General features: G+C 42.9%; 1 protein-coding gene across 1 annotated transcript in view; it reads left to right on the plus strand.

The window, feature by feature from the left end:
• Positions 1–26,991, plus strand: part of DDX10 (DEAD-box helicase 10) — a 175,379-nt gene that overhangs the window by 114,357 nt on the left and 34,031 nt on the right. The window contains exons 15-16 of the mRNA XM_081952456.1: positions 7,676–7,837; positions 17,181–17,237. Coding sequence (XP_081808582.1) covers positions 7,676–7,837; positions 17,181–17,237 — 219 coding nt within the window. The remainder of the gene's footprint in view (positions 1–7,675; positions 7,838–17,180; positions 17,238–26,991) is intronic.

The following is a 26,991-nucleotide window of genomic DNA, read 5'->3' on the forward strand; positions in this document are numbered from 1 at the left end:
CGTTTGGCCGTTCTCAATGCCACTAGGTACGTCCTTAAATGGGCTCGTACCTGTGCTCGGTCAAGTTCGGTTCGGGAGGATCTCCAACGACTCTCTAGGCATCTCTTGCGGCGCTTCATCACCCTTAGCTCCTCGGTAAACCAAGGGGCCAGGGTGGATCGTTGCCGCCGGAGAGGCCGCAAAGGCGCCACCCGGTTCAAGGCCCCGGTAGTCGCATTATTCCACGCGGTCACCAGGTCCTCTACCCGGGGGCGGGTCAGGGCTGCAGGAGGTGGCCCAAGCTCCGTCTGGAACCTGTCTGGTTCCATCAAGCACCTGGGGCGGAACCATCTAGAAAAGGCATTGTTGGAGGATTAGAGGTAAAGGGGGGGGGCAGATAGCTTGCAGGCAGAGTTTGAAAAATAAAACCATCAGTTACTCAGCAGATAAACAGATAAACATTATGGGGATATCACAGATGAGAAATGGGGTCTGGATTCACATGCTTCAGGAAAGAAATGAACAGGTAAAAATCATTTAAGCGCACAATAAATGCGAGGATGAAACTTTTCTTGCAAACATTTCCTGGATTGTTACTTTAAGGTATAGGCAAGGAAGGAAGAAAAAAAATATCTTTACTCTGTTTCTGCTGGCCAAAACAGATGCAAAGTAAAGACCCTCCCCAGCTTCAGTTAGTTTTCTAGGCCCAACAAACTGAGCGAAGGCAATTTCTGCCAGTTTACTCTTTTCTTTCTTTGAATACTTTAAAATTCTTGTCTTTTTTTTTTTAATTGGAGACATTTTATAGTTACAATTACCTCGAGGGCACACAAAGACTTAGACATACACACACAGAGACAAAGAGGGAAAAACAAAATCATTCCCACCATGAATTCCCACCACATGTTTATTGGACCCGTGTCCCTCCTGGCTTGTACTGGCATCCTGGGAGGTTACGCGCGACTGGCTCCTGGGCCTGGTGAACGCCTCGTTGGGTGAGGGGTCTCTACCGGCCGCCTTGAAAGAGGCGGTGGTGAGGCCCCTGCTCAAGAAGCCTTCCCTGGACCCAACGGACCTAGTCAATTATCGTCCAGTCTCCAACCTTCCTTTTTTAGCGAAGGTTGTAGAGAGTGTGGTAGCACAGCAGTTCCCATGTCACCTGGAGGAAAATGATTATCTAGACCCGCGCCAGTCCGGCTTCCGACCCGGGCACAGCACGGAGACGGCCTTGGTCGCATTGGTTGATGATCTCTGGAGGGCCAGAGATAGGGGTTGTTCCTCTATCCTGGTCCTATTAGATCTCTCGGCGGCGTTCGATACCATCGACCATGGTATCCTGTTGCACCGGCTAGAGGGGCTGGGAGTCAGGGGCACCGTTTTACGGTGGTTTGGCTCCTACCTCTCTGGTCGGACGCAACGTGTGTTGACAGGGGAGCAGAGTTCGACCCGGAGGCCACTCACATGTGGAGTGCCACAGGGATCGGTGCTCTCGCCTCTCCTGTTCAACACATATATGAAACCGCTGGGCGAGATCATCCGTGGTTTTGGAGTGGGATATCATCTGTATGCTGATGACACTCAGCTATACATTTCCACTCCGAACCACCCCAATGAGGCCGTCGAAATGATGTCCCGGTGTCTGGAGGCCGTACGGGTCTGGATGGATGGCAACCGACTAAAACTCAACCCTTCCAAGACGGAGTGGCTGTGGCTTCCGGCCTCCCGGTTCAACCAGGTGCTTCCATCTCTGGCCATCGGGGGCGTCCAACTAGCCCCCATGGAACAGGTGCGCAATTTGGGCGTCCTCCTGGATGCCCGGCTGTCCATGGACAACCATGTAACAGCCGTGGCAAGGGGGGCGTTCCATCAGGTCCGCCTGATGCGCCAATTGCGCCCCTTATTGGACCGGGATGCCCTACGCACAGTCACCCATGCGCTAGTGACGTCTCGCCTGGATTACTGCAATGCTCTCTACATGGGGCTTCCCTTGAGATGCACTCGGAGACTACAGTTGGTCCAGAACGCGGCCGCGCGGGTGATTATGGGGAGGACTAGATACTCCCCTGTAACACCTCTCCTGCGCGAGCTGCACTGGCTGCCTGTGGTCTACCGAGTGCGTTTCAAGGTTTTGATTATGATCTTTAAAGCGCTTCATGGCACAGGGCCTAGTTATATGCAGGATCGCATCCTGCCCCACACATCCCTACGACCAATTCGCGCACACAGAGAGGGACTTCTCCGGGTGCCGTCCGCCAAACAGTGTCGGGGGGCGACACCCAGGAGCAGAGCCTTCTCTGTGATGGGCCCAGCCCTGTGGAATGACCTCCCCCGCGACATCAGGACTACTTCCGACCTCCGCTCCTTCCGTGTACAGCTGAAGACCCACCTCTTTCAATTATCCGGCCTGGCTCAATCGCAATCGTAATCTTCCCATTCCTCCAAACTGTTTTTAAATTGTCCGTAAATATTAATTTTTTGGGTTTTTACAATTGGGGTATTTTAAAGCTGATTTTTAACTGTCTATTGATGTAATTTGTTTCCTCCTCCGTGTATGTATGTGTGTTGTGTATGTATGTACGTTTGGTGTTGTTATATATTTTTTATGTTTTATGCTCCATTGTACGCCGCCCCGAGTCCTACTTGGAAAGGGAGCGGCTAATAAATCCAAATTTATTATTATTATTAATTATTATTATTAATTTCAGTTAAATTGGGGAAGGCACAAATCTTAAGAAACAAAAACCACGTGGTTACATAGAAGACAGAGAAAGAGACAGACAAGAGAAAAAAAGAAATCCCACCATTTTTCTTTTAAGTACCTTTTCAGCCAAATTAGTTTTTCCTGTATCATCTTTCAGCAAAGCCCATTTTCTACAATCTGTTCTGCTTTCTTCATTCCGGCCAGGACAGGCATCTGCCTTTTCGTCCCAGGCCCCCAACAGCTCCCCTAGGGGGGTTTCCATGGCTACCCTCGAGCTACCGCTTCCCATGATCCCGTTTAGATGTGGGTTCACTTCGTCCTAGCCGGGTTTGCCACTTCGTATTTCCCCGCTTTACTTTCGCGTCCTTAGAGGACCTTTCGCGCCCTTTTGAAGGGACTTTTCTGTTTGCCCTTCGGAGGGTCTATGGGTGCCCTTCGGAGGGACTTTTCGGGGGGTGCCCTTCGGAGGGACTTTTGTCGCGTTCCTCACCGCGGGAACCTTCTCTCGATTCGCGCCCTTTCACGCAGGGACTTTTCTTACAGTTTCAAGTCTTGGGGAAAGAGACCCGGAGGACCAGCCGCACAGTGACCCAGGAGGGGTGCTGTCGGAGCGGGTATGCGTACCTCCCTTTTTCTCTCTAACTTCCTTATGGGCTTTAGCTTTTTTCTCTCACAGGACAAAAACAGCAACAACAACAAAAAAATAAAAAATCCACTCACTTTTCCATCCATTTTCACACACCCTAGTCACACACAGGCAGGCATACACACATTTCCCATGCTTTAAAATTAAATTTTAGAGAATTAAAATTTAGAGGTACTCACCTTCTTTCCAGGCAGCCTTTGAGCTCAAACTCAAAACCCCTTTAAAGCCTAGATCCAAATGGCTAAGGCCAAGATAAAGTCCACCCACAGACTCAATGGGGTCTGTGCCGGCATGGGAGGCTTACCTGGGCCATATCCATTTGTTAGGCTAGCTTGGAGTCCCATCTGGGGGTCGCCAATTGTTGGAAGAAATGTCCTTCTGGGTTCGGCTCCAAGTGGGGAAAAAGACACTGGAGACATGGAGGCTGCTTGGAAAGATGGTTTTAATGGTGGACAGGACCGCATGGCTTGAGTCCTGAACAGAAAAGGTGGTCACATGCTTCAATGTTGGTGGAGAAGAAGAGAAGGGAAGAGAAGGGCAGAGGAGAGAGAGAGAAAAAGGGCTTGCAGGGCTTTTTATAATCTGTTCTGTCCCACCTATCTGTTTCCTGTTCCTGTGTAAGAAATGTATTCTGATTGGTTGCCAGACTCCCATGGGCCCATGCAAGGCCAACCCTCTAGGGTGAGTTTTGAATTCAGGTTTGATTGAGTTTAGATGCCATGTGGTAAGTTGAGTAAAAGGCAATATTATCCTGCCTTAATCCCATCACAGCTGAAGAGGAGAACTCTTTATTATGTAAAGTGGACTAGCTTGGCCTTCTTAATGGCCCATTGACAAAGTGGGGATGGGCAGGAAGCTGCAGGAATTTAGTTTTTTAAAATGTGTTTCTCCCTTTTTCACATCGAGGAAAATATAATATTCTGCCTTATCAATATTTCCTAGATATTTCATTTTCCTGGGAGAGGGCTGGGTGATAACTTCCTACACCTTCAATTGTCACGTCTCTTTTTTCAACAGAACTCAGCTTGATTCTTCCTTGGACTTCCCTTCTTTTGAACCGCTTCAGTGTTGTTAAGAGCGTAACGAGCCCAATACCGTTTCAGTACCTCTGCAAGCAGTACATTACCACTGAGTGCAGGGAAATTAGAATTTGCAATGAAGCATTTATGTTAGTTTGCAGAAGGCTAAGATGAATGCCCCTGCCCAAGTCACAGTCTTATTGCTTTGCCTCTTAGTTCATTGCAATTGCACAAGCTAATTTGAAACAGAGAGCAATGGAGAGCAAGGAGGCGAGCTTGACGGAAAGTCTCAACCGTTTGTTTTTTGCTTGTTCTTTTTTCTAGGAGCCACTATAATGTGTGTTTCTCTCACAACCATTGCCAACTTCTATAATGAGGTCAATGAATTAAAGCTTGTTCTTATGAATATCTGATATGGAGTCTAGCAATGTTGTGTATGGTCCCACGGAGAGGATGTGTGTCAAAAAGTCTGATCTTTTCAGCCATTTGTGCTTATGATTTATGCCATTGTATATAAACAGGCTTAAACATTGATGAACAGGTTTATGGGTTTGGTAGCTATCATATGGAAATGATTCTATTAATTGTATTAGTGCACAGTGTTTTCTGTATCCGAGGCTCATTACTTTTTCTTTCTTTCTTTTTTAACAAGCAGTGTTTTCCATTGGTTGTCTCCAGATTCAGTGAATCCCCTTTCCTTGGGATTGTGAGAATTCGTTGTTCTTGTCCCATCACTTTTTTGTTTTCCCTTTCAGAGGCATAGCTTGAATTCTGAAGACCAGGATGCTTCCCATCCCTACCCACCCACCCCTGATTTCCAGTTTATGCCTGATAGCTTAGAATGATTATCTTTGATTAAACCAACTGATTGGAGATATATGTACATAAATACATAAATACATAAATACATAAATACATAAATACATAAATACATAAATACATACATACATACATACATACATACATACATACATACATATATACATACATACATACTGTAGGAAGTTATCACCCAGTCCTCTCCCAGAAAAATGAAATATCCTAGGAAATATTGAAAAGGCAGACTATTTCTCTGGATGTGAAAAGGAAGAAACATATTATAAAGACAGAATAGCTCCCCGTAGCTTCCTGCCCATCCCCCTTTGTCAATGAGCCATTAAAGCCTGAGCTAGTTCACTTTACAGAATAAAAGAGTTCTCCCCTTCAGCTCCAGAGTGATGGGATTAAGGCATGATAATATTGACCCTTTACCCAACTCCCCACATGGCATCTGAGAACTCAACCAAACCTGGATTCAAAACGCAATCTAGATAGTTGTCCCTGCATGGCCCCATGGGAGTCTGACAACCAATCAGAATACAAGATCAAGATCAAAGGCCAGAGAGGGCATAAAGCCAGGGACTCAGCTTCTCTTCCTTCCCTTCTCTTCTCTTCTCCACCAATATTGAAGCATGTGATCACCTTTTCTGTTCAGGACTCAAGCCATGTGGTCCTGTCCACCATTAAACCATCTTTCCAAGCAGCCTCCATGTCTCCAGTGTCTTTTTCCCCACTTGGAGCCGAACCCAGAAGGACATTTCTTTCAACAATACATACATACATACATACATACATACATACATACATACATACATACATACAAATACACTCTTTGGATTTGAACATTTGAGCTGTGTTAGCTGATTTTCCCCTGCTGCTATTGGCTTCTGTATTCTCTTGAATTTTTATGATCGTTTTCTCTGGATTGAACTTTTGCACATTAGCACCTTAATTGCACACAAGGAGAAGAGAGTGTTGAAAGCTGTTGCTGTACAACTATCGGGTGATGAAACAGCCTTTTGATATCCTGCTGGTTCTGAAATGTTGACCTGACTCTTGAATTTGGATGGCTTGTTGCTCTGGCATAGACCAAACTAAGATACAACTATCTTTGGTATGCCTTGTTACGTTTGGTTAGTCTCAGTTCTGACTCTGAATGGTTGCAGGAATTGGGTATATCTAGTTAAATGAAAATAATGACTAGGGGTGACATGATCGCAGTGTTCCACTATCTAAGGGGCTGCCACAAAGAAGGGGGGGGGGGAATCAATCTATTCTCCAAAGCACCTGAAAGCAGGACAAGAAGCAATGGATGGAAACTAATCAAGGGGAGAAGCAACCTAGAACTAAAGAGAAATTTCCTGACAGTTAGAGCAATCAACCAGTGGAACACCTTCCCTCCAGAAGTTGTAGGCACTGCAACACTGGAGATTTTTAAGAAGAGATTGGACAACCATTTGTCTGAAATGGTATAGGATTTCCCGCTTGAGCAGGGGGTTGGACCAGAAGGCCTCCAAGGTCCTTTCCAACTCTGTTATTGTGTTATTTAAGGAATGTGTGCAATCTGCGCCTCTTCTTAGACGTACCGTATTTTTTCGGAGTATAAGACGCACCATGATTTTGAAGAGGTAAATTTAAAAAAAGAGTTTTTGCACTCTGCAGGCATCCCAAACCCTCTGCAAGCCTTGTTTTTTGCAAAAAAGAAAAGGCCACGCAGAGCTTTGGGAGACTTGTAGAGTGCTCCTGGGGGCTGGGGGAGGCAAAAACGAACACAAACGGCCCGTTTTTCACTCATGTTTGCCCTTCCCAGGCCCCAGGAGCACTTTGCAAGTCTCCCAAAGCCTTGCAAAGGGGGCAGGATTTCAGTAGGCCAAAAATGCTGTATTCAGTGTATAAGACACACCCAGATTTTCACCCTCTTTTTTTGGGGGGGGTGCGTCTTATACTCCGAAAAATACAACACATCTCCTTTTGAGAGCAGGTGGCAGTTATGGCCAAGAGGACCTTCATCTGTTGTACCTTTTAATGGGTTTGAAGACTCTTTGGACAGTTACTCTTCTAATCACCTCATGATTCAGTTACTGCAATGCTTTGTATTTGGGCTGCCCTTAAAGTCCCCGTTAGTCTGTTCATTTGATATCCCTGGTCTGAGAGCTGCACTGGTTGCCAGTTTGCTTCTGGGTATGATTCCAGGTGATGGTTATGACCTATAAACCTTCTGTGGTACAAAGCCTAGTTATTTGGGACTGCCTACTTCCTATGGAGTCTGCACACCTCATACAAACTGACTTTTGAACCACCCTCTTTAATTAAACAATGTCATCTTTCAGGGCCTCGCTTCAGTTTTTATTTCCTCTATTAGCTTCCCTGCCTGAAAATTATATTTCTGTAACTATTCCCTGTTGCGCAGGTCTGATGTCTTTTGGGCTTCATAGCAATCCAGAGCTCCTTTTAAATTGTAGAATGGAAACAGCAGTCCTAAAATGTTTTTATTCTTCTTCTATGATTCAGTTAATTCAGCAGTGGCCACCAGCACAAAAGTCTAACGTGGACAAAGAGGAAGATGGCGATGATTGCAATGGGATCAATCTAGACAAAGCAAAAGAAAGACTTCAGGAAGAGGATAAATTTGACAAAGAGGAATATAGGAAGAAAATTAAAGAAAAACACAGGGTAAGTAGAACCTCATTCCATTTGTCAAAATACCAAAATGGAAATACTGTGAAATGTTGGCATGTTCATTGAGGATGAAGGATTGTACTGGAAAAAAATAATTATCTATTCAGTATTACTTCTTGTTCTGGTCTTGAATTTAGGTAACACAAGAGTGATGTGGATCCTTGATTTTATTTCGCTAGTATTGCTATTCCCCCCATGAACATTGCCATTCTTGTTAGTAAGCAATTTACAACACTCCAGTATGATGTTCTGATTTTAAATCAATATGTACAAGCAGTAACCGAACCATATGGATGGATGGTCATAGACTTGCGGTGTTGTGGACCAATATTACATTTATTTATATGATAGGCTGTTAGTAGATAAAAGGGTAAAAATTTAAGTAGCATAATAACAAGACCGTACTTCATCAAGAATGATGAGGACTAGAAAGCTCTGTACTAATGAGATTTTAGGATGATGTTTTATTTAACTAGCTATGCTTTGTGTAGAGGTGATTGAGAGTTACCAATGAATTATTCAAGAAATGTCATTGCAGCAAGGTGATTGATTCCACTTATAATGTAAAGCTTTAATAGTAATAGTGTGAGCTCCTTTTTGGCATTTAAAAGAAATTAAATTACAGGACATAAAAATACAAAGATTGTTGCTGGGCCATTTATTTGTCATAAAACGCAGCTGAAAGTTTGAGAACTTGACAGCAGAGAATAGTTATAAATGTTACTCTTTCCCTTTAATGCCCTTCTCTTTCTTCTCATTATTCTTATTTATAGCATATCTGTGGATGCAGCACATAAAAAAACCTGTAACGAGGCCAACCCCTTTCCATGTGTGGAAGAAGAAATAATAATCTGTATTTCATAGAACAGATTATTAAATTTACTGTGGACAGCCAGTTACATGTTTTTGTTTTGGAGGAAATGAAATAATGTATTTTTGAGCCTGGTTTAGAATGAGAGTTTTGCATAATGTGTGAAATTTGAACTGAAGAGTTATTGTTGAACATGAAAGCCTTCTTAGGAACAGATTGGCCATGAGTGGTTGTAACAGAGGATTATGTGCACATCTGTGCACATTTGCTATAGGTAATCTGTTCTGACCCCCCTTCCTCCTTCGCCCGCACAGAACACACTCCGGAACAATACGAATTAACAGGGTTTATTTCACAGACAGACAGAAAGTTCCGTGGCAGTAAACCACCATGACAAAGCTCACAAAGACAAGACACGAAAGCAGCTATCCAGCTTGCTACGTTTTCCAGACCAAAACTTCTTGCAGGAGTTCTTTGTTGACTGCTGCAAAGGGCGTATGCTCAGTCAACCCTTTTATAACCTGAAGAGGAGTCTACTAATCAGCAGCTGAGAGCCCTTACCGCCGATAATTGTGCCCTCGCTCCTTGCGTCTATGGGCGTGGCGATAACAGGCGTCCAAGAACTCCCTGCTGATCTCTGATTCACTGTCTCGTGACTTCTCCCCACTGCTCCAAGGCATGGCATCAGGAGCCCCCCTCCTCTGGCTCTCACCGCTGCTCCATGCCTCAGGCGCCTCCTGGTGGCCGACCAGACTCTCCGATCCCTGCTCAGAGTCGGAACCCTGTCCAGGGTCCACCACATCCTCCTGAGCCGACTCATAGGGACCCTCATTCTCGGAGTCTGGTGGCAGCTGCAATGGCTCCTGCTGGGCCACAACAGTAATCTATAGCAAATGTGCATAGATTTGTGCACATTTCCTGTCAAAGGGCATTCTGTAGTATAATAAGGGAGTAGTATCAGTGGTTGTGCCTCATGGAGAGATTCTGCCTTGGTTAGTAGTAGAGCGGGAGATTTATATGTAAAAGATTCCTAGTTCCTCCTTAACGTAGAAGTTTTCTCTTTTTAAAGATCCAGGAAACTAAGTAATAATGAGCCAAGTTGCTTCTATGTATTATGCATCAGTTTTCTCTATCCCTATCTTATTACAGAAGGGTAGACAGTTAGAGCAGCCTAAGGCAATCAATGCTGTAGATAATACATTCATAATCCCATAAAGCATCATAATGCTCTGAAAGCATTGGGCTATGCAAAGGTTTGAATAGTTGCTTGAATATTGATTTGGAGTTTCTTGGGCTAGCAAGAAGTCTTCTGCTCGTTATTCTGGCATCAAGAAAACGTAGAAATGATATTATGCAGATCAAGTATATTTCCAGGAAAAATCAATCTGTTTCCTTTTATTAAAAAGGTTACCAAGATGCATATGGATAATCAAGATGTACATCTATATATATTTTAGAATTTGTACCCAAATCACTAAATTTCAGTAAGGTGGAAAATAAGCAAAAGCATAAGATCACATGAAGCTATAACTCTTGTTGCACACTCTTTTGCCTAAACTGTAAAAGATGATTAATCTTTCAATTAAACAATGCCATTTATGGGGACCTAGTACTTTGCATTCTCTATCTTAGTGCCTGCCCTCTAGAATGAGGTTATCCCTGAAATGGGAAGAGCCCCCACCCTACAGGTGTTTTAAAGGGCTATGAAGACTTTGTTCTTTGCCAGGACTCTGGTGAGCATGATTCAATCCCCTCTTTCTCTTTGTTCCTGTCTGATTTAATCATTTCTGCTATCTTTCTGCTTTTTCTACCCCCCACCCCTTGTTTTTAAATCATTTTAACAATTTATAAACTGCTCAGAGTTGCTGAGTATGTAAATTTAATAGATGGTAACGGTGATGAGCAGAGGGTTGGACTCGAAGACCTCCAAGGTCCCTTCCAACTCTGTTATTATGTGATGATGCTGGTGATAGCAATAGCACAGACTTATATACTGCTTTACAGTGCTTTACAGCCCTCTTTTTCAGAGTCAGCATATTGCCCCCAACAATCTGGGTCCTTATTTTACCAACCTTGGAAGGAGGGAAGACTGAGTCAACCTTGAGCCTGATGAGATTCGAACCACCAAATTGCAGTCAACTGGCAGTCAGCAGAAATAGCCTGCAGTACTGCATTCTAACCACTGCGGCTCTTGGTGATAATTAGAATAACTATTAATGATGATGATGATTAGAATAACTATTGGGCTCTAATAGTTATGGTAACAATAGTGTTACTATAAGTAGAATAATTTCCCATAAAATTGTCAAGCTGTTCTTTTTCTGAATATAAAGAACACAATTTCCCACTCCTCATACACTTGTAATTTTTTCCTGTAATATACTCCTCGATCCATTTGGGTATTTTTTTTTTGTCACTTAAAATGAGGTTTTTTGTTCTTTATTTTTTTAAATCCTCAGTTGTGACATGTTGGCAGGCATATTAAAATATTTAGGTTAGTATACAGTCTGTATGTCTTCAAGCTATCGATTGTCAAAAATCTGGATGTTTGTTGGAATGTCACTTGCAGAGTTTTGACATTATGATAAATGTCCCAACATGTATGTAGTCTTTCTGTGAATAAATCTAATGACTTTTGTTTAGAAAGAGACTTTAGCTATCCCCACTCCACCTTTTTGTTCTGATTTTTTTGCGTGTAAAATAATTTTATGTTGTCCCTTACCTTACTACAAATAGTTCTGCCCTCTTTAATGCGCTTCAGCTAGTAGATCATCATCATCCTCTTTTAACGACTTGCAGGATGGAGTCTGGGCAACCAAATAGAGCTAGCAGAGTGTTTAATGACCAGATGCCCTTCCTGTCACCAATGCGGAGTTTTGTTCAGCAGATCTATTCTCAATGTGCCCTGCTTTTTAGTTAGTGGATATGAGTTGATAAATACCCTCATGCAAATAGTACACTTATTGTATTAATTATAATTATAAAATCGATGTGTATGTTCTTTGGGCATGGAAAATGACAGTTTTAAAAGTGCACTGGATATGTATTCCCACTGTTTTTCGATGAAACGGGATGCCATTCTCTCCATATACTTTGTCTCTCAATGGGCAACATTGATCAGGTATCTGCTCTGTAATCTCCAGTTTGTAGAGATTTGTCTCTTGTTCCCATGCAAGTCCTTGCAGAAGAATTTGCACAGTTGTAGCACCGATGATTTTGCCCTCTTGCCTTTCTTGTTTTTCTGTGTTGTGCTTAATTTATACAAGGATGATAGATGAATGTCACCAAAATAGCACAGTGCAGCAATGTCTCCCTATGCTTGGAATAGTCTCTCTGATGAATTTTTAATATTTTTCCCCCCAGGAATCTATTTTCATCTTCTGATTTGGCAATTGTCTGAACCTGCCCCATGCCCTTTCTTCGTTTCATCTCCTTCTCAGCGGTAGTGTTTTAAGCAAAGAAACTGGGTTTTGAGAGAAATGGGCAAGTGACATAGGTTGACAGGATACAGCATAGAAGGTCACAACAAAGTAGCTTGGAAATTGGACTGGAGGCGGTAGAAAATTGAGTACTGACTTACAGAGTCAAGGTATTTACACTGAATGTACAAGAATTGAATAAGTCACAGTTGGGTTACTGACATGTCTAAAGATGGCAAGAAAAGAGAAGAACAATGTCACTGATGTTTAATCTGGAGTAGTTTGTGACCCATATCTCCCATTCCGACTTAGTCATTAATTATCCTGACAGTAATTGAAATAAATGGAGTCTTTATAAAATAAATTATACCGATGTTCATTGATCTGTATGAGTGCATCCATATGTTCAAATAAATATTGGGAACACAAGCTGCTGCTATGGCAAAGAGAGCCAGGAATACCATATTTTTCAGACTGTAAGATGCTCCAGACTATAAGACACACCTAGGTTTTGGGGAGGAAAACGAGAAAAAAAAATCTGCCTCTGCCTCCCAGCATCCACCCAGTATTCATCTGGCCTGTTCCTGTGGCCCATTCGCCGTGGCCACCCATTTGCCACCACCCATTCATCTTCGCTGCCTGTTTGCCCTGGCCCGTTCGCCGCCACTGCGGCCTGTTCACTGCAACCCATTCGTTGTGGCCCATTTGCCTCTGCAGCCCGTTCTAGAATAGCTGACCGGTGCCTCACCACCCCGCCACAATATTTGCTGTATAAGACACACAGACATTTCCGCTCAATTTTTTGGTGTGTGTGTGTGGGGGGAGTGCGTCTTATACTCCAAAAAATATGGTAACTCCTTACAGTTGCCTTCTTTGTGCTCCATAACACAAGGATGGAGAAATTATCTTGCACCCAGAATTGTGGGCATCCTGTTTAGCCTACTCTTTCCCAAATCTGGTACCTGTCAAAGAGAAGTTGACAAAGGTCCATACAGTCAAAGCTATGGTCCTCCCAATAATAATGTATGGGTGTGAGAATTAGACCATAAAGAAGGCTGAGTGTCAATTGATGCTTGTGAACTGTGGTATTGGAGAAGATTCTTAAGAGGCCCTTGGATTGCTAGGAGTTCAAATCAGTCAATAATAAGGGAAATCAACCTTGATTGTCCTTTGAAGGGACAGATACTTTGGAAGGATAGAAGCTCAAATACCTTGGCCATCAAATGAGAAGAGAGGACTCACTGGAAAAGACTGATATTGGGAAAGATGAAGGCAAAAGGAGAAGGGAATGGCCAAGGATGAGATGATTAAATAGTGTCATCGACACAGTGAACATGAGTTTGGGTAGAATCAGGGAGTCAGTGGAAGATGGTGTTCTGATCTAGGCTTCCTGAGAGCATGAAGCAAACTCCTGGTCCCGACAAAAACCCCTTTTATTAATTTACTGTGAATTCGGCTCATTCCCATCCAGCAAAGTCTTTCAAGGGAGGATTTACAGTCACAGATCTTATCTAGCTTGGAGAGCTGCAGGCTGATATCTGCAAAATTTGGCAAGGAGTCTTGGAGAGTCACAAACCAATTAAGTAAACTAATTGTCTTTTGCAAACTCCACTCCCCTTTCTCTCCTCTTTTATTTCCTCTGGGAGGGGCCACTTGTGGCCTTACTCCCAAGTCAACCTCTGTTCTTTAGCTGTTCCCTTCATCTGGCAACTCTGCATATGCGCACACTGGGAATGGGCTCCAGCTGTTCTTTTGACTTTGAAGGCATCTGATAACTGGCATACATGAAGGCGGCCACACACTGGACCTTATCTTTGTATCTGAACAGTGGACGAGTGATCTGGGAATAGGGGATTTAGAGATTATGCCCCTGTCATGGTCAGATCACTCATATCTCCGGCTCGACTTCCCTGGCGCTACCCTCCACCGCGAGGAGGCGGAACCAGTATGTTCAAGCTGGTACCGCCCCAAGCACTTGATGGAACCGGATAGGTTCCAGGCGGAGCTTGGGCCGTTACCTGTAGCCCTAACCCGCGCTCGGTCGGAGGACCTAGTCGACGCCTGGAATAGGGCGACGGCGGGGGCCTTAGACCGGGTCGCGCCTCTGCGACCTCTCCTGCGGCAGCGAGCCACCCGGGCCCCTTGGTATACCGAGGAGCTCAGGGTGATGAAGCGCCATAGGAGACGTCTAGAGAGCAGGTGGAGGTCCTCACGCTCCGAATCTGACCGAACACAGGTAAGAGCCTTTTTACGGACTTACCTTGTGGCATTGAAAGCGGCCAAACGTAGGCATTGTGCCGCTCTCATTGCGTCTGCGGATAACCGCCCTGCCGCCCTGTTTAGGGTGACCCGCTCTCTCCTGTTGCAGGAGACGCGGGAGGCGCCCTTGCAGGGAAGAGCAGAGGAGTTTGGAGAATATCTGCAAGACAAAGTCGCTCAGATCCGGAGCGGATGGGCCCCCCCCAGTGGTCCGGACGAGCCGACATCAGTGAGTCTTGTGAGTCCACTCTGGGAGGAGTTTGACTCTGTTGCCCCCGAGGATTTAGACGGGTTAGGGGGACGGCTACGACCCACCACATGTTCAATGGACCCGTGCCCCTCCTGGTTGGTACTGGCATCCTGGGAGGTGACGCGAGGCTGGCTTCTGGGCCTGGTGAACGCCTCGTTGGGTGAGGGCTTCTTACCGGCTGCCTTGAAAGAGGCGGTGGTGAAGCCCCTGCTCAAGAGGCCTTCACTTGACCCAATGGAGCTAGCTAATTATCGTCCAGTCTCCAACCTTCCCTTTTTAGCGAAGGTTGTTGAGAATGTGGTGGCGCAGCAGTTTCCACGGCACCTCGACGAATCCGTATATCTAGACCCACGCCAGTCCGGCTTCCGACCCGGGCACAGCACCGAGACAGCCTTGGTCGCGTTGGTGGATGATCTCTGGAGGGCCAGAGATAGAGGCTGTTCCTCTATCCTGGTCCTATTAGATCTCTCAGCGGCTTTTGATACCATCGACCATGGTATCCTATTGCGCCGGCTGGAGGGGATGGGAGTCGGAGGCACCGTTTTACGGTGGTTCGGCTCCTACCTCTCCGGCCGGATGCAATATGTGTTGACTGGGGGGCAGAGGTCGACCCCGAGGCCACTCTCTTGGGTGCCGCAGGGGTCGGTCCTCTCGCCCCTTTTGTTCAACGCATATGTGAAGCCGCTGGGTGAGATCATCCGTGGCTTTGGGGTTGAGTACCATCTGTACGCTGATGATACTCAGCTGTACATTTCAACCCCAAGCCACCCCAACGAGGCTGTCGAAGTGATGTCCCGGTGTTTGGAAGCCGTCGGGGTCTGGATGGGGGACAACAGACTCAAACTCAACCCCTCCAAGACTGAGTGGCTGTGGCTACCGGCACCTCGGTTCAGCCAGTTAATTCCATCACTGGCCATAGGGGGCGAGCAATTGCCCCCTGTGGAACGGGCGCGCAATTTGGGCGTCCTCCTAGATGCCCGGCTGTCAATGGATGATCATGTGGCAGCCGTGGCAAGGGGGGCGTTCCACCAGGTTCGCCTGGTGCGCCAATTGCGCCCCCTTCTGGACCGTGATGCCCTACGCACAGTCACTCATGCGCTGGTGACGTCTCGCCTGGACTACTGTAACGCTCTCTACATGGGGCTTCCCTTGGGTCGCGCCCGAAGACTGCAGCTAGTCCAGAACGCAGCCGCGCGGGTAGTCATGGGGAGTACTAGGTACTCCCACGTAACACCTCTCCTGCGCGAGCTGCACTGGCTACCTGTGGTCTTTCGGGTGCGGTTCAAGGTTCTGATTACCATCTTTAAAGCGCTCCATGGCATAGGGCCTAGTTACCTGCGGGATCGCATCCTCCCGCACACATCCCTGCGGCCAATCCGCTCTCACAGGGAGGGCCTTCTCCTGGTGCCGTCCACGAGGCAATGCCAACGGGCGACACCGAGGAGTAGGGCCTTCTCTGTGATGGGCCCAACCCTCTGGAATGACCTCCCCCCCGACATTAGAACCACTACTGACCTCCGCTCCTTCCGACAGAAACTGAAGACACACCTGTTCCGACTGGCTGGTTTGGCATAATTTACAACGTCTACCCCCTGGCATATACTTTTTACTGGCTTTTAGAGGGATAGTGTATAAATTGTATGATATTTTAAATTTTTATATTGTTTACTTATTAGCTGTACAGTTTTGGCCTATTTTATCCTCCTCCTATGCATACATGTATTCTATCTGGTGTTTTTTAATACGGACTGTACACCGCCCCGAGTCCCTTTCGGGAGAGGGGGCGGTATATAAGTGCTAATAAATGAAAATGAAAATGAATACGGCTCTAGCCTCCTCTCTGCCTCCAACACAGAGTCCACATCAGAACCGTCCGCAGACTCCAGGACTGGCCCATGTTCCTCCACAACTTCCTCACTGTCCGAATCTGCTGGCGAGCCACAACAGACGTGGGGGGGACGGACAGTGGAACAGTGTGCTATGGTCCATGGGGTTGTGAAGAGACTTAGTGACTAAATAACAAGTGCAGTGAATCACAGAGTCCATGGTTTTTCTGTGTGGACCATAGAAAAAGAGACCTAAGCTCTAAAATGAATAATGGAAACCTCAAGGGTTCATTAATGGAGTTGAGAGTTCACTGCTGTCACTTACATGGTTGGAAAAGATGAAGGTTACTAACAGAAGACTTACACATTGGTGTCCTATTCTGTGGTTCAGTCATGCTGTGGTTGGTTCATGGTCCTATACATCAGAAAGAAAATCTGCCACAGCCTGAGAGACAAACGTTGGTCCGTATATTTATCTCTCTACTTATCTCTAAATTGAAAATAGATAGGAGCATTTAGAAACACTGCAGTCTACATTTATGTTAAGCCAATATTACAGAATGCATAAATGCACAGGCAATCGCTTGTTTAAAAATAAGGCTAAATGGGAACTCTTTCCAATCACGTATTCATTATTATGCCTACAAAAACTAATGGGGGTGATATGTAGGCATGTCCAAAAAAGGTTCTTCATAAAGCCCCATTTTTGGCTCAAGTTGCTGCTTTGTTCTACACTGCTTTATGTTCTTACGTTTAATTTTGTTCTTTACAGGAAAAAAGGCTTAAAGAAAAGGCAGCTAGAAGGGAAGCCAGGAAGATGAATGCAAAGGTAAGGAGGAGGACGGAAATAATAAAGGATAACAAATAAAATAGATAAAAATAAGATAAAATAAATTATGGGATATTCAGAGAATAATTTCCATTACTGAACTGCAGTCTTTTGTAACAGAGAAAAAGGGAGAAGGAAGAGAATGATTAGAAAAGGGTTTAAAATAAAATACGTAGCTGCAATTTGCTATTTAAGATGTACCGGTAATGCTTCCAAGGTCTTAACTATGGTTAGTAAAAGGGGTCAGGTCTGGATCATGTCACCCCTTTTTAGCCAGGCAACTTTTTTCTTTTTGAAGGGCATGTTCTGGAGTCAAAGCCATAGGGGCAAATGACTTTAAATCTGGAGAAATACATTGAGAATTTGTAGAGCATCCTGTTAGTGCCTTTGCAACATGACTTAAAAGAGAGTGTTTTACTAAAAGGCTGCCATGGAAGCCATTGTTGCTATTATCCATAGATTGCTGAATAAGTCTAATTTACAGTAGCCAAGATCTTAGCAGCTAGGTTGATATGTCCCATTAATACAAAAGTAAACACAGCTCATTAAGTCAGCATATATGACAAAACAAGTTTAATGATAGTTTACTCTTGAACTGCTTTGCGTGTACACACCTTAAGCGTGTTGAACCATCACAGTGTATCATAGAAAGAAAGCCTTGTGTGCACGTTTTTAGTCTTCCCTTTGTGTTATCTTTACTACTTTTTCACATTTTTAAAATCCTTGCATATTGCTTTTCTTTTCTTCCTCCAAAATTATTTTTTCTATGTCTCCTAGTTTCATCATTTGCATGTGTAATTTGAACACTGCAACAACTAAGGCATGCAGTAAATGTTATAGATGCAGCACTGCGGAAGGGGTTTTCTTTTAAACCCAATACTTATAAACCCAGAAACAAGCATTCTGATATGAATGCAAATCACATTTTAAGCTGTAATTTTGATCTGGTATATATGTATTGCAGCAAAAAAGTTCAGCTCATTCAAGAGATACTGATTGTAAATGAATTTCCAGGATGAAGTTCTGATTGTGCATATCATTTGCCTTACCGTCTCATTATATTGCATCAAAATGACCATGATTTTTATCTGACTCTTAGCAAAGATTGGTCTCCTTTGATGCCATCCTTCTCTCTGTGTTCTCTGTGCCATCAGTGAAAGTCAGATAGCTGGTCTTGGAAAATGACATTCATTGTAGACCAATAGAAAGCAAGTAATTGGTCTATCGAAACTGTATAGAGAGAGAAACTGTACCTAGCAGTAATGATAATAAAAGATGAATTTCAGGGGGAAAAAACATGTTTCAAAATAACATTCAAATATTGGCATGGCTGAAATACTGGACAGCAGTGGTAATAACAGTCTTAAAATCGTATGGTACTCAGCCCCAGATTTGAATCAAGAAATGTGACTTGAAATATGATAGCCAAGAGATTCTTTCCTGCTGATCAGAAAAATGTGACATTTTTTTCTTTGGTTGTGCACAATGAAAGCATTAAGGAGTCAGTTCAGTGGAACATACTAAATCTGCGCTAAAAGGATCAGACAAAATGTCAGAATAATATATAATAGGCTTTGTCCATGACACCTAGAGACCTCATGCTAATTATTACAGGCCAGCCTTCACAGATAATATACTGTGTTCACTAGTATAGTAGAATTGCCTGTAAGCAATTCGGGTCCATTTCAAGATGTTGGCTGTGTTTTCAATTATCAGAATGACAACGTCTTAACATATCTTTGGAGATGTTTCCTATATGGCCATTTCTGTTCTTAGAAATAAGATAAAGAGTTATATAAGGTTCAGCTTTTGGGGCCTGAAGGTCATTGACTTTCTTGACACCTTTCGAGATAGACTGAAACCTATCGATATATGCGATTTTGAGGTAAAATTTTGTGCAAAAAATTAATGGGTACAGTTTTAACATTAGAACCCCCTGCAAGGACCAAGTAATATCACAGCATTTCAAGATCTGCAGATTTCAAAGTGAGCATCTTGGAAAACATCGCGCAAAATGCCCTCTCAGCAAACCGGTAGTAAACCGGTTAGGAACCCACCACTGCTTCTACTGTACTGCCGTAAAATGGCTTCTACTGTACAATGCAGTAGAGTTGCCATGGTAATGGCTTTATAGTACTCCACAAGGGGGTTCCCTCTGGTAAGGGGGAAAATCCAACATTAGAAATTATGTTTGGTCCGTACATTTCCCCCCTATAAATAAATACCCGGGCCATGCCGGGTTATTGGCGAGTATAAAATATATTTAAAAGTACTTTACGTTTATGAAATCCTTGAGATTTAAGATGCAGATATGTTAAATATTTTTTAAAATATTTTTATATATGGGATTCTATTGGCAAGCCATCTAAAGTCTCTTTTTTATAGTGAGATGGGTGACAGACCAATCAATTAATCAAATAAATCAAACATAGGAAAAATGTTCTTATTCATTGGAGTTGGCCAAAAACCCAAAACAAAATAACTGGTTCTGCCTGATTGCTCATTAAAAAAACCCGACAAATTATTTTTGCAGTGTGAAATATTAAATTACCAGAGGACTGCCATTTTTGTAATAATCTTATTTATACATATTTTCATAAATTACATAATTTAAACTTCTTCTTTTTTTGCAATTTCAGTTTCATAGCTTAACTGAAGGTCAAGCCTATTCTATTAAAATAGGTCCCATCTTCCATTCCTTTTCTTTGTCACCCTGTCAGACTATAGGCATCTTTGCAACCAGGAATTCTTATCTAGGTAGAAACATATTTGTGCATAACCCACCCTGCCATTATAGGTTGATTCATATGACAATTTTGAATAAATAGCTGATGCTGTAGGGCAGTACTGTACCACCTGGTGATTTGTGAAAAGCATCTGCAGTTTTACAATAATCCATCCGTATCTAATTAACTTCTTTCTAAAGCTTTGCATATCACAGAAGATAATTTTGCCCACAGAAAAATGCACCTTAGCAATCTTTATTAGTGTTGTTAGGATAATAAAAAGAAAGAGATGATCTTGTCTCAGTGTGAAATGAATGATTATAGAATGTAGAATTGTATAAAGAGACATAGGATCTCAAAGTCTATTTATATCACATTGAGTATTAAAATGGGAGCTTGACCTGCACTAACTTCATAAACAATCACAGCACCTCTAATTGGAGTATCCAAAACAAATTATTTTAAGTCTGGCCTTTAAATTTCCTTTGCACTGCAATGATTCTGAAATGTTTTGTCGATGCATAATGTTTTTAGTTTTTCCAGTATTATAATCTAGTTAGTGTTGTGTAGCTAGATCTTGCAGGTATGTTTATAATGTATGAAAATAACGTATTATTCTGTTTAGGAAATTTGCAGACAGGGTAAAATGCAATTTTAAATTCCAAAATTGGGCGAAGTGAAATGCTGGCATCTCTTTTTACTTTGCTATGCCCTTCCCTCCAAGCATACCGATACTGCTTTTTATACATTACTTTAAATTAATAAAATATAGAGAGTCTTCACTTACTGGTTGCAATTGTGACTGGCAACTCTGTTGCTAAGTGTTGCAAATATTAAGTGAAACATCATGCTGACTTACAACCTCATCCCCGCTGCAGTTGTTCAATGTATCACTGTGGCTCATTAAGCACAATGTCACATGGCCACAACTTGTGACGTCCTTGTGGCTTTCCCATTGATGTTTACTTTTTGGAAGCTGAAGATGGTAATCACATGACCATGAAGATGGCAATCACATGACCATGGGTTACAGCGAAGGCCATGATTTTAAGGGCTGATCATACGTCTCCTTTTTTAGCACTGTTGTAACTTCTGGTGTTTGCTAAGCAAGTGGTTGGTAAACCAGGACTACCTGTAAAGAAACAAAGGGAAGGAAATAATAGAAACATTGAAAAAAGGACCAGGAAGAGAATTGCTACAGGAAGTTGAGCAATTAGCAGTGATTAAGACTGGCAGAGGACTCAGTTACCTACCAAGAATTCCCATTGCTACATGTGTCCAAGAAGGGATTAGACTGTCATTTATTGAAGATGTTTTAATTTGAATTCCAGAACTAAGTACGAAATAAGACTGATGAGGAGTCCTTGGTGCTTTTTGAGCATGGCTGTTTTCTTGCATATATTTTATTATCCAAATTAGGTAACACTGCTAGTCCATTATGATGACACTAGCACTGATAATGTTACCTAGTTTGGGTAACGAAACTTCTGCAAGAAAAGAGTCAAACTCAGAGAGCATCAAGGGACCCTCCTTTCTAACCCTGAGCTACAAATATTCTTCTTTATAGGAAAATAGGACCGATTGGCCAATATGGCTCCTTCTATATCTGAGATCCCAGGGACATCTATGGAAATTAAATTACAGTATCTTAAAAATACTTCTCTCTGTCAACATTTTGGGGCCACTGAAACTCAATAACACAAGAGTTCATATTAGAGAATACTTTGCTGTTGAGTGCTTCAGACTAGGGAAAAAATGTCTCCTTGTCACTTTTACAATACAATAGTAGAGTTGGAAGGGACCTTGGAGGCCTTCTAGTCCAACCCCCTGCCTAGGCAGGAAACCCTATACCGTTTCAGGCAAATGACTATCCAACATCATCTTAAAGACTTCCAGTGTTGGGGCATTCACAACTTCTGGAGGCAACTTGTTCCACTGATTAATTGTTCTAACTGTCAGGAAATTTCTCCTTAGTTCTAAGTTGCTTCTCTCCTTGATTAGTTTCCACCCATTGCTTCTTGTTCTACCCTCAGGTGCTTTGGAGAATAGTTTGACTCCCTCTTCTTTGTGGCAACCCCTGAGATATTGGAAACTCACAGCTTCTTTGTGGCAAAACCCCCTTTTAAAATACACATGAACAATTTTGGGTGTGCAATCTCCAGTTTGGGGAGCACTGATTACTATGTTTTATTTATGTAACAAGTGTATTATATAAAACAAAACAAAACCATGAAACAGAGAGCACAATGTTGTGGTCATTGTAGGCACCAATCCAGTAAAGGGGCATTTCACCTAATTCCTTCATTTCTTAAATCCAGTTAGATTGACCCAGGCTATTTTTGCAACTACACATAACTTCTTGTAACCGAACAACGTCGCTTACTGATACATTTACATATACATGTGTGTATACATGTGTACACACATACACAATAAACACACACACACACACACACACACACAGAGGTCTTGGCGTATTCGGGTCTTTTCCCGTGTAAAATTGAGAGTATCTTGGCGACGTTTCGACGAGGTCCCACTCGCCATCTTCAGGTTGCTTCGTGCTTGTGCGAGCAAAGCGTGATCGGAGCTGCCGTCTTTCTATAAATATTGGTGGGGGTGTGTGGAGTGCTGGCTTTGTTGCTGTAAGTGGATTGGTTGGCTGTGTTGTAACATCTTGATTAGTTGATGGAGTTGATGTTTGCAGATTAGTCAGCTGTTTCGTAACATCCTGTGTGGCTGAGGTACTGGCTGTGTGCCTATTATTCTTTTGTTTTGTAACGACCTGGGTAATGGGCTGTGTGATGACATCCTGAGCTCTATTGTAGTGATATCCTAAGTCCTGTGCTGCAACATCCTGGGGGGTTGGCTGCATTGTAACATCCTGAGCCTTTGCGTTGTAACCTCCTGAGTTCCAAAGCCCGGGATGTTATACCACAGCCATCTGTTCAGGACATTACATCACAGAACTCAGGAGGTTACAACGCAAAGGCTCAGGATGTTACAATGCAGCCAACCCCCCAGGATGTTGGAGCACAGGACTTAGGATATCATTACAGTAGAGCTCAGGATGTTATCACACAGCCCATTACCCAGGTCGTTAACAACACAAAAGAACAACAGGCACACAGCCAGTACTTCAGCCACACAGGGTGTTATGAAAAGCCGACTAATCTGCAAACATCAACTCCATCAACTAATCAAGATGTTATAACACAGCCAACCAATCCACTTACAGCAACAAAGCCAGCACTCCACACCCACCCACCAATATTTATAGAAAGACGGCAGCTCTGATTACGCTTTGCTCGCACAAGCACAAAGCTGAAGGCACCAGCCTGAAGATGGCAAGTGGGGCCCCGTTGAAACGTCGCCAAGATACTCTCAATCTTACATGGGAAAAGACCCGAATACGCCAAGACCTGCCTACCTATACACACACACACACACACACCTTTGTATCTATTTGCATCAAGAACCTCTAGCAAGCACTGATTAATTCCCATACTACTGCAATTGTTGAAATGTTTAGGCTTTGTATAGCATTTTTCAAAAATTCAAAACTCTTTGTACTCATATCTTTTTGCAATCAGCTAGATCCCATAATACTGTGTTGCAAAGTGAAGGTGGAGGAGTAGGCAGGAACTGAATTTGAGAAAGACTTGACTTGCTTAGGGCTGCTTAGAACATTTTGACAGATGTAATTTTTCATACCCTGAATTTTTATATCTCAGTTTCATAGCCTACTCCTACACCTCTGAGTTCCTAGGGCTAGTTGGCTTTCTTTTCAGTTCCTTCTCTTGTGATTCATCTTTTGCATGAGAAAAATAAACCCTCATTTAGAACAATGTATGGTTCCTGATTTATCAACACCCCCCCCCACCGCATTCATTTAAAAAAAGCAATGAAAACTAAATAACTATTTGTAATGGATCAAAATGGCTATCCCCAATTTGTCACTGGAATCTTATTTTTTTTTCTTCAGAATACTCTCCTTAAGTCAATCAGCCACAGTGGATGAAGGCTATTTGTAATATATATCATTCAAGAAAATTTACCAAGCCAAAGAGAATATTATATTTACAAATCATTGGCAATTAATCCGAAAGCAGGAATCACAAATAATTCAAAATGAGTTTAATTCAGGAGTGGCAATTGCAATTCCTGATACAGACAGCAGTCCTGTATTACTAGTAACTTACCTCCAAACAGCCAAGAATAATGCCGATGGCTGAATCAAGAAGAAAGGAAGTTGCTATACAACCAAAAAGTCAAAATTAGAAGAAGAATATAAGCAAAGAAGATCACCCATATGTCTCTCTTTCCACTCAGCATTCTGGATTTATCCAACATATATTGAGAGCCAGTTTGGTGTAGTGGTTAAGGCATCAGGCTAGAAATCAGGGGACTGTGAGTTCTAATACTGCCTTGAGCATGAAGCAGCTGGGTGATATTGGGCCAGTCTCTCTCACAAACACATTCAGGAATGGCAAACCATTTTTGAAATCTTGTCAAGAAAACAGCAGGAACATGCCCAGGCAGTTGCCAAGAGTCCAAAATCTATATATTAAAAAATAGCTCCGTGTGCATGTGTGTGTGTTCCAGCATAACTCTGGAATGCCTCAAGCAATTTCATCCAAACTTGGTACACAGATGACTCTGGAGAAAAAATACTGTGGGGTTAAGATACTCCTAACACCCTTTGGGGAGGGTGTGTTCGGATAAGATACAGCCTTTTGTGCCTTAAAATGGCTTCTACTGTACTGTCGTAAAATGGTTTCTACTGTACAGCACAGTGGAGTTGCCATGGTAATGGCTTCACAGTACTCCACAAGGGGGCTCCCTCTAGTAAGGGGGAAAATCCAACATTAGAAATTACATTTGAGCCGGATATTTTCCTCCTATAAATAAATACCTGGGCAATGCTGGGTTATCGGCTAGTAAATAAATAAAAATAAACCCTGATTTGAAGGCACATGTACTCAACATGTAAACCCTCCCCCCCCCTTCCCCCCAAACCATTCGCAAATTCTCTTGGAGCAATTTGAAACAAGTCCTAATTGAGTTAAGCAATTTGACTCTAGACTTAAAGCATTAGGGGGTGGGGTGGAGAAATGGCAGCATCACAGCATTAGGTGTTGTTCCCAATGGCACGTATTTAGTAAACTGCCTGAATTGATCTCTGCCTCTCTTTACACGTAGTACATGTTTAATCAGTTCATTACAGTATGTAGATTATGTGTGGGGCCTAATGCAATTATCTCTCCCTCTCAAAAAAAAAAAATCTCCAAATTTTAAATTAGAGTTCTCCACCTGCTGCTCTTCTCCCAGTTTGTAATGGCTTCCATTTCTACTGACGTGCTCCTCACCCTATAATTAGTAGCTCCCCATAACCCCCTCCCTTCAAGTTATAATCAGCAATCAGAAAAATATTGTCTCTGTGCTGGTTAATTATTTTAAGAGTGATTATTCAAACTAATTGGCATGCTATCATTAATATTCCAGTTGCTCAAGAAGCCTAGTGCATAGTTAAACTTGTTTTGAAATCTGGATCATTTTTTAAAAAAATACTGAAAATGTTTGTCTATTTTTCGCCGTTATATCAGATTCAAAGTATATTTTTGAGTTTAAGCACAGTGTTACCCTGAAAGAACTTTCACTGTTTTGCATTATCTCTAAGCTTGGAAGTTTTAATGCTTCTTGTCTCAAGTAGGATTTAAAAATGGCTATTTGCATAAGGTTATTTGAAGTTGTGTCAGTACCATATTTTTCATAGTATAAGACGCGCCGGAGTATAAGACGCAGCAAGGTTTTAAAGAGTCAAATTTTTAAAAAAAGGGTTTTTCACTCTGCAAACCTCCCAAAAATGGCCCGTTTTTTGCGGAAATGGTCTTGCTGTTTTTTAAAAAAAGGCATGAATAGCCTTTAGGAGGCTTGTAGAGTCCTCCTGGGGGGGGGGCAAAATTGAGCAAAAAATGGCCCGTTTTTCACTCATTTATGCCCTCCCCAGCCCCCAGGAGCACTCTGAAAGCCCCCTACAAGCTCTGCACAGCCATTTTGGTGAAAGGGGCGGGGTTTCAGGAGGCAAAAAATGCTGTATTTAGTGTATAAGACTCACCCAGATTTTCAGCCTCTTTTTTGAGGGGAAAAGGTGCATCTTATACTCTGAAAAATACGGTAAATCATATAGTCAGCCAGTATTAATGATCATTAATTTGCCATTTAGTTCTTCTTTGAGGTGAAAATCATTAGAAAAGCATTAGACCTTTTCTAAAGAGGGAAGAAGGTATGTCAAGCGACAGGGAAGATAAACAGGGACCCCATCAGTTAAAGAATTTTGACTGATGAGGTTTAGGAAGAAAAGTTTTTCTGCCATTGTCTCTGCACTTTTTAAATATTCTTCGCTGAAAAGTGATGTGAGCCCCCACTTTTCTGGCCTTTCAGAAGAGTTTGAAAATCTAGTTCTGCCTACTTGTTTGGGACTCACAGGGATTGAGTCCTAACATTGGAGTGGGCTAGTACTTTGAGGCCGTTCCCTCATCTTAACTTTAATTGGTCTTTTCTTATTTTAGCTACCTCCTACATGCATACATACATACATACAGTCAGTTGGTCCGTCAGTCAGTGGTAAAAGTAAAAGTTTTCCCTACCCAGTTGTCTCCAGCTCATCTCCGTTTCTTAGCTGAGGGAGCCAGCATTATCCGAAGATGTTTCCACAGTCATGTGGCCAGCATGACATCATGCTGCAGCACAGAGCATGCAGCAAAACACAAATGCTGTTATCTTCCACCAAAGTGGTACCTATTTATCTACTCACATTTTCATGCTTTCAAACTGTTGGTTGGACAGGAGCTAGGGCAAGAAGGGGAGCTTGCCCCATCTCTCGATGCTCAGGTCTTGAACCCACTCTGTCAGCTTTCCAGCTGACAAGCTCAGCTTCTTAACCACTAAGCCTAAGGTGTGTGTGTGTGTGTGTGTCTGTGTGTGTGTGGTTTTTAATTGTATACCACCCACAGTTGCTCTGAAAATGA

The sequence above is a fragment of the Natrix helvetica genome (assembly GCF_964273705.1).
Source record: "Natrix helvetica genome assembly, chromosome: 4".
NCBI lineage: Eukaryota > Metazoa > Chordata > Lepidosauria > Squamata > Natricidae > Natrix > Natrix helvetica.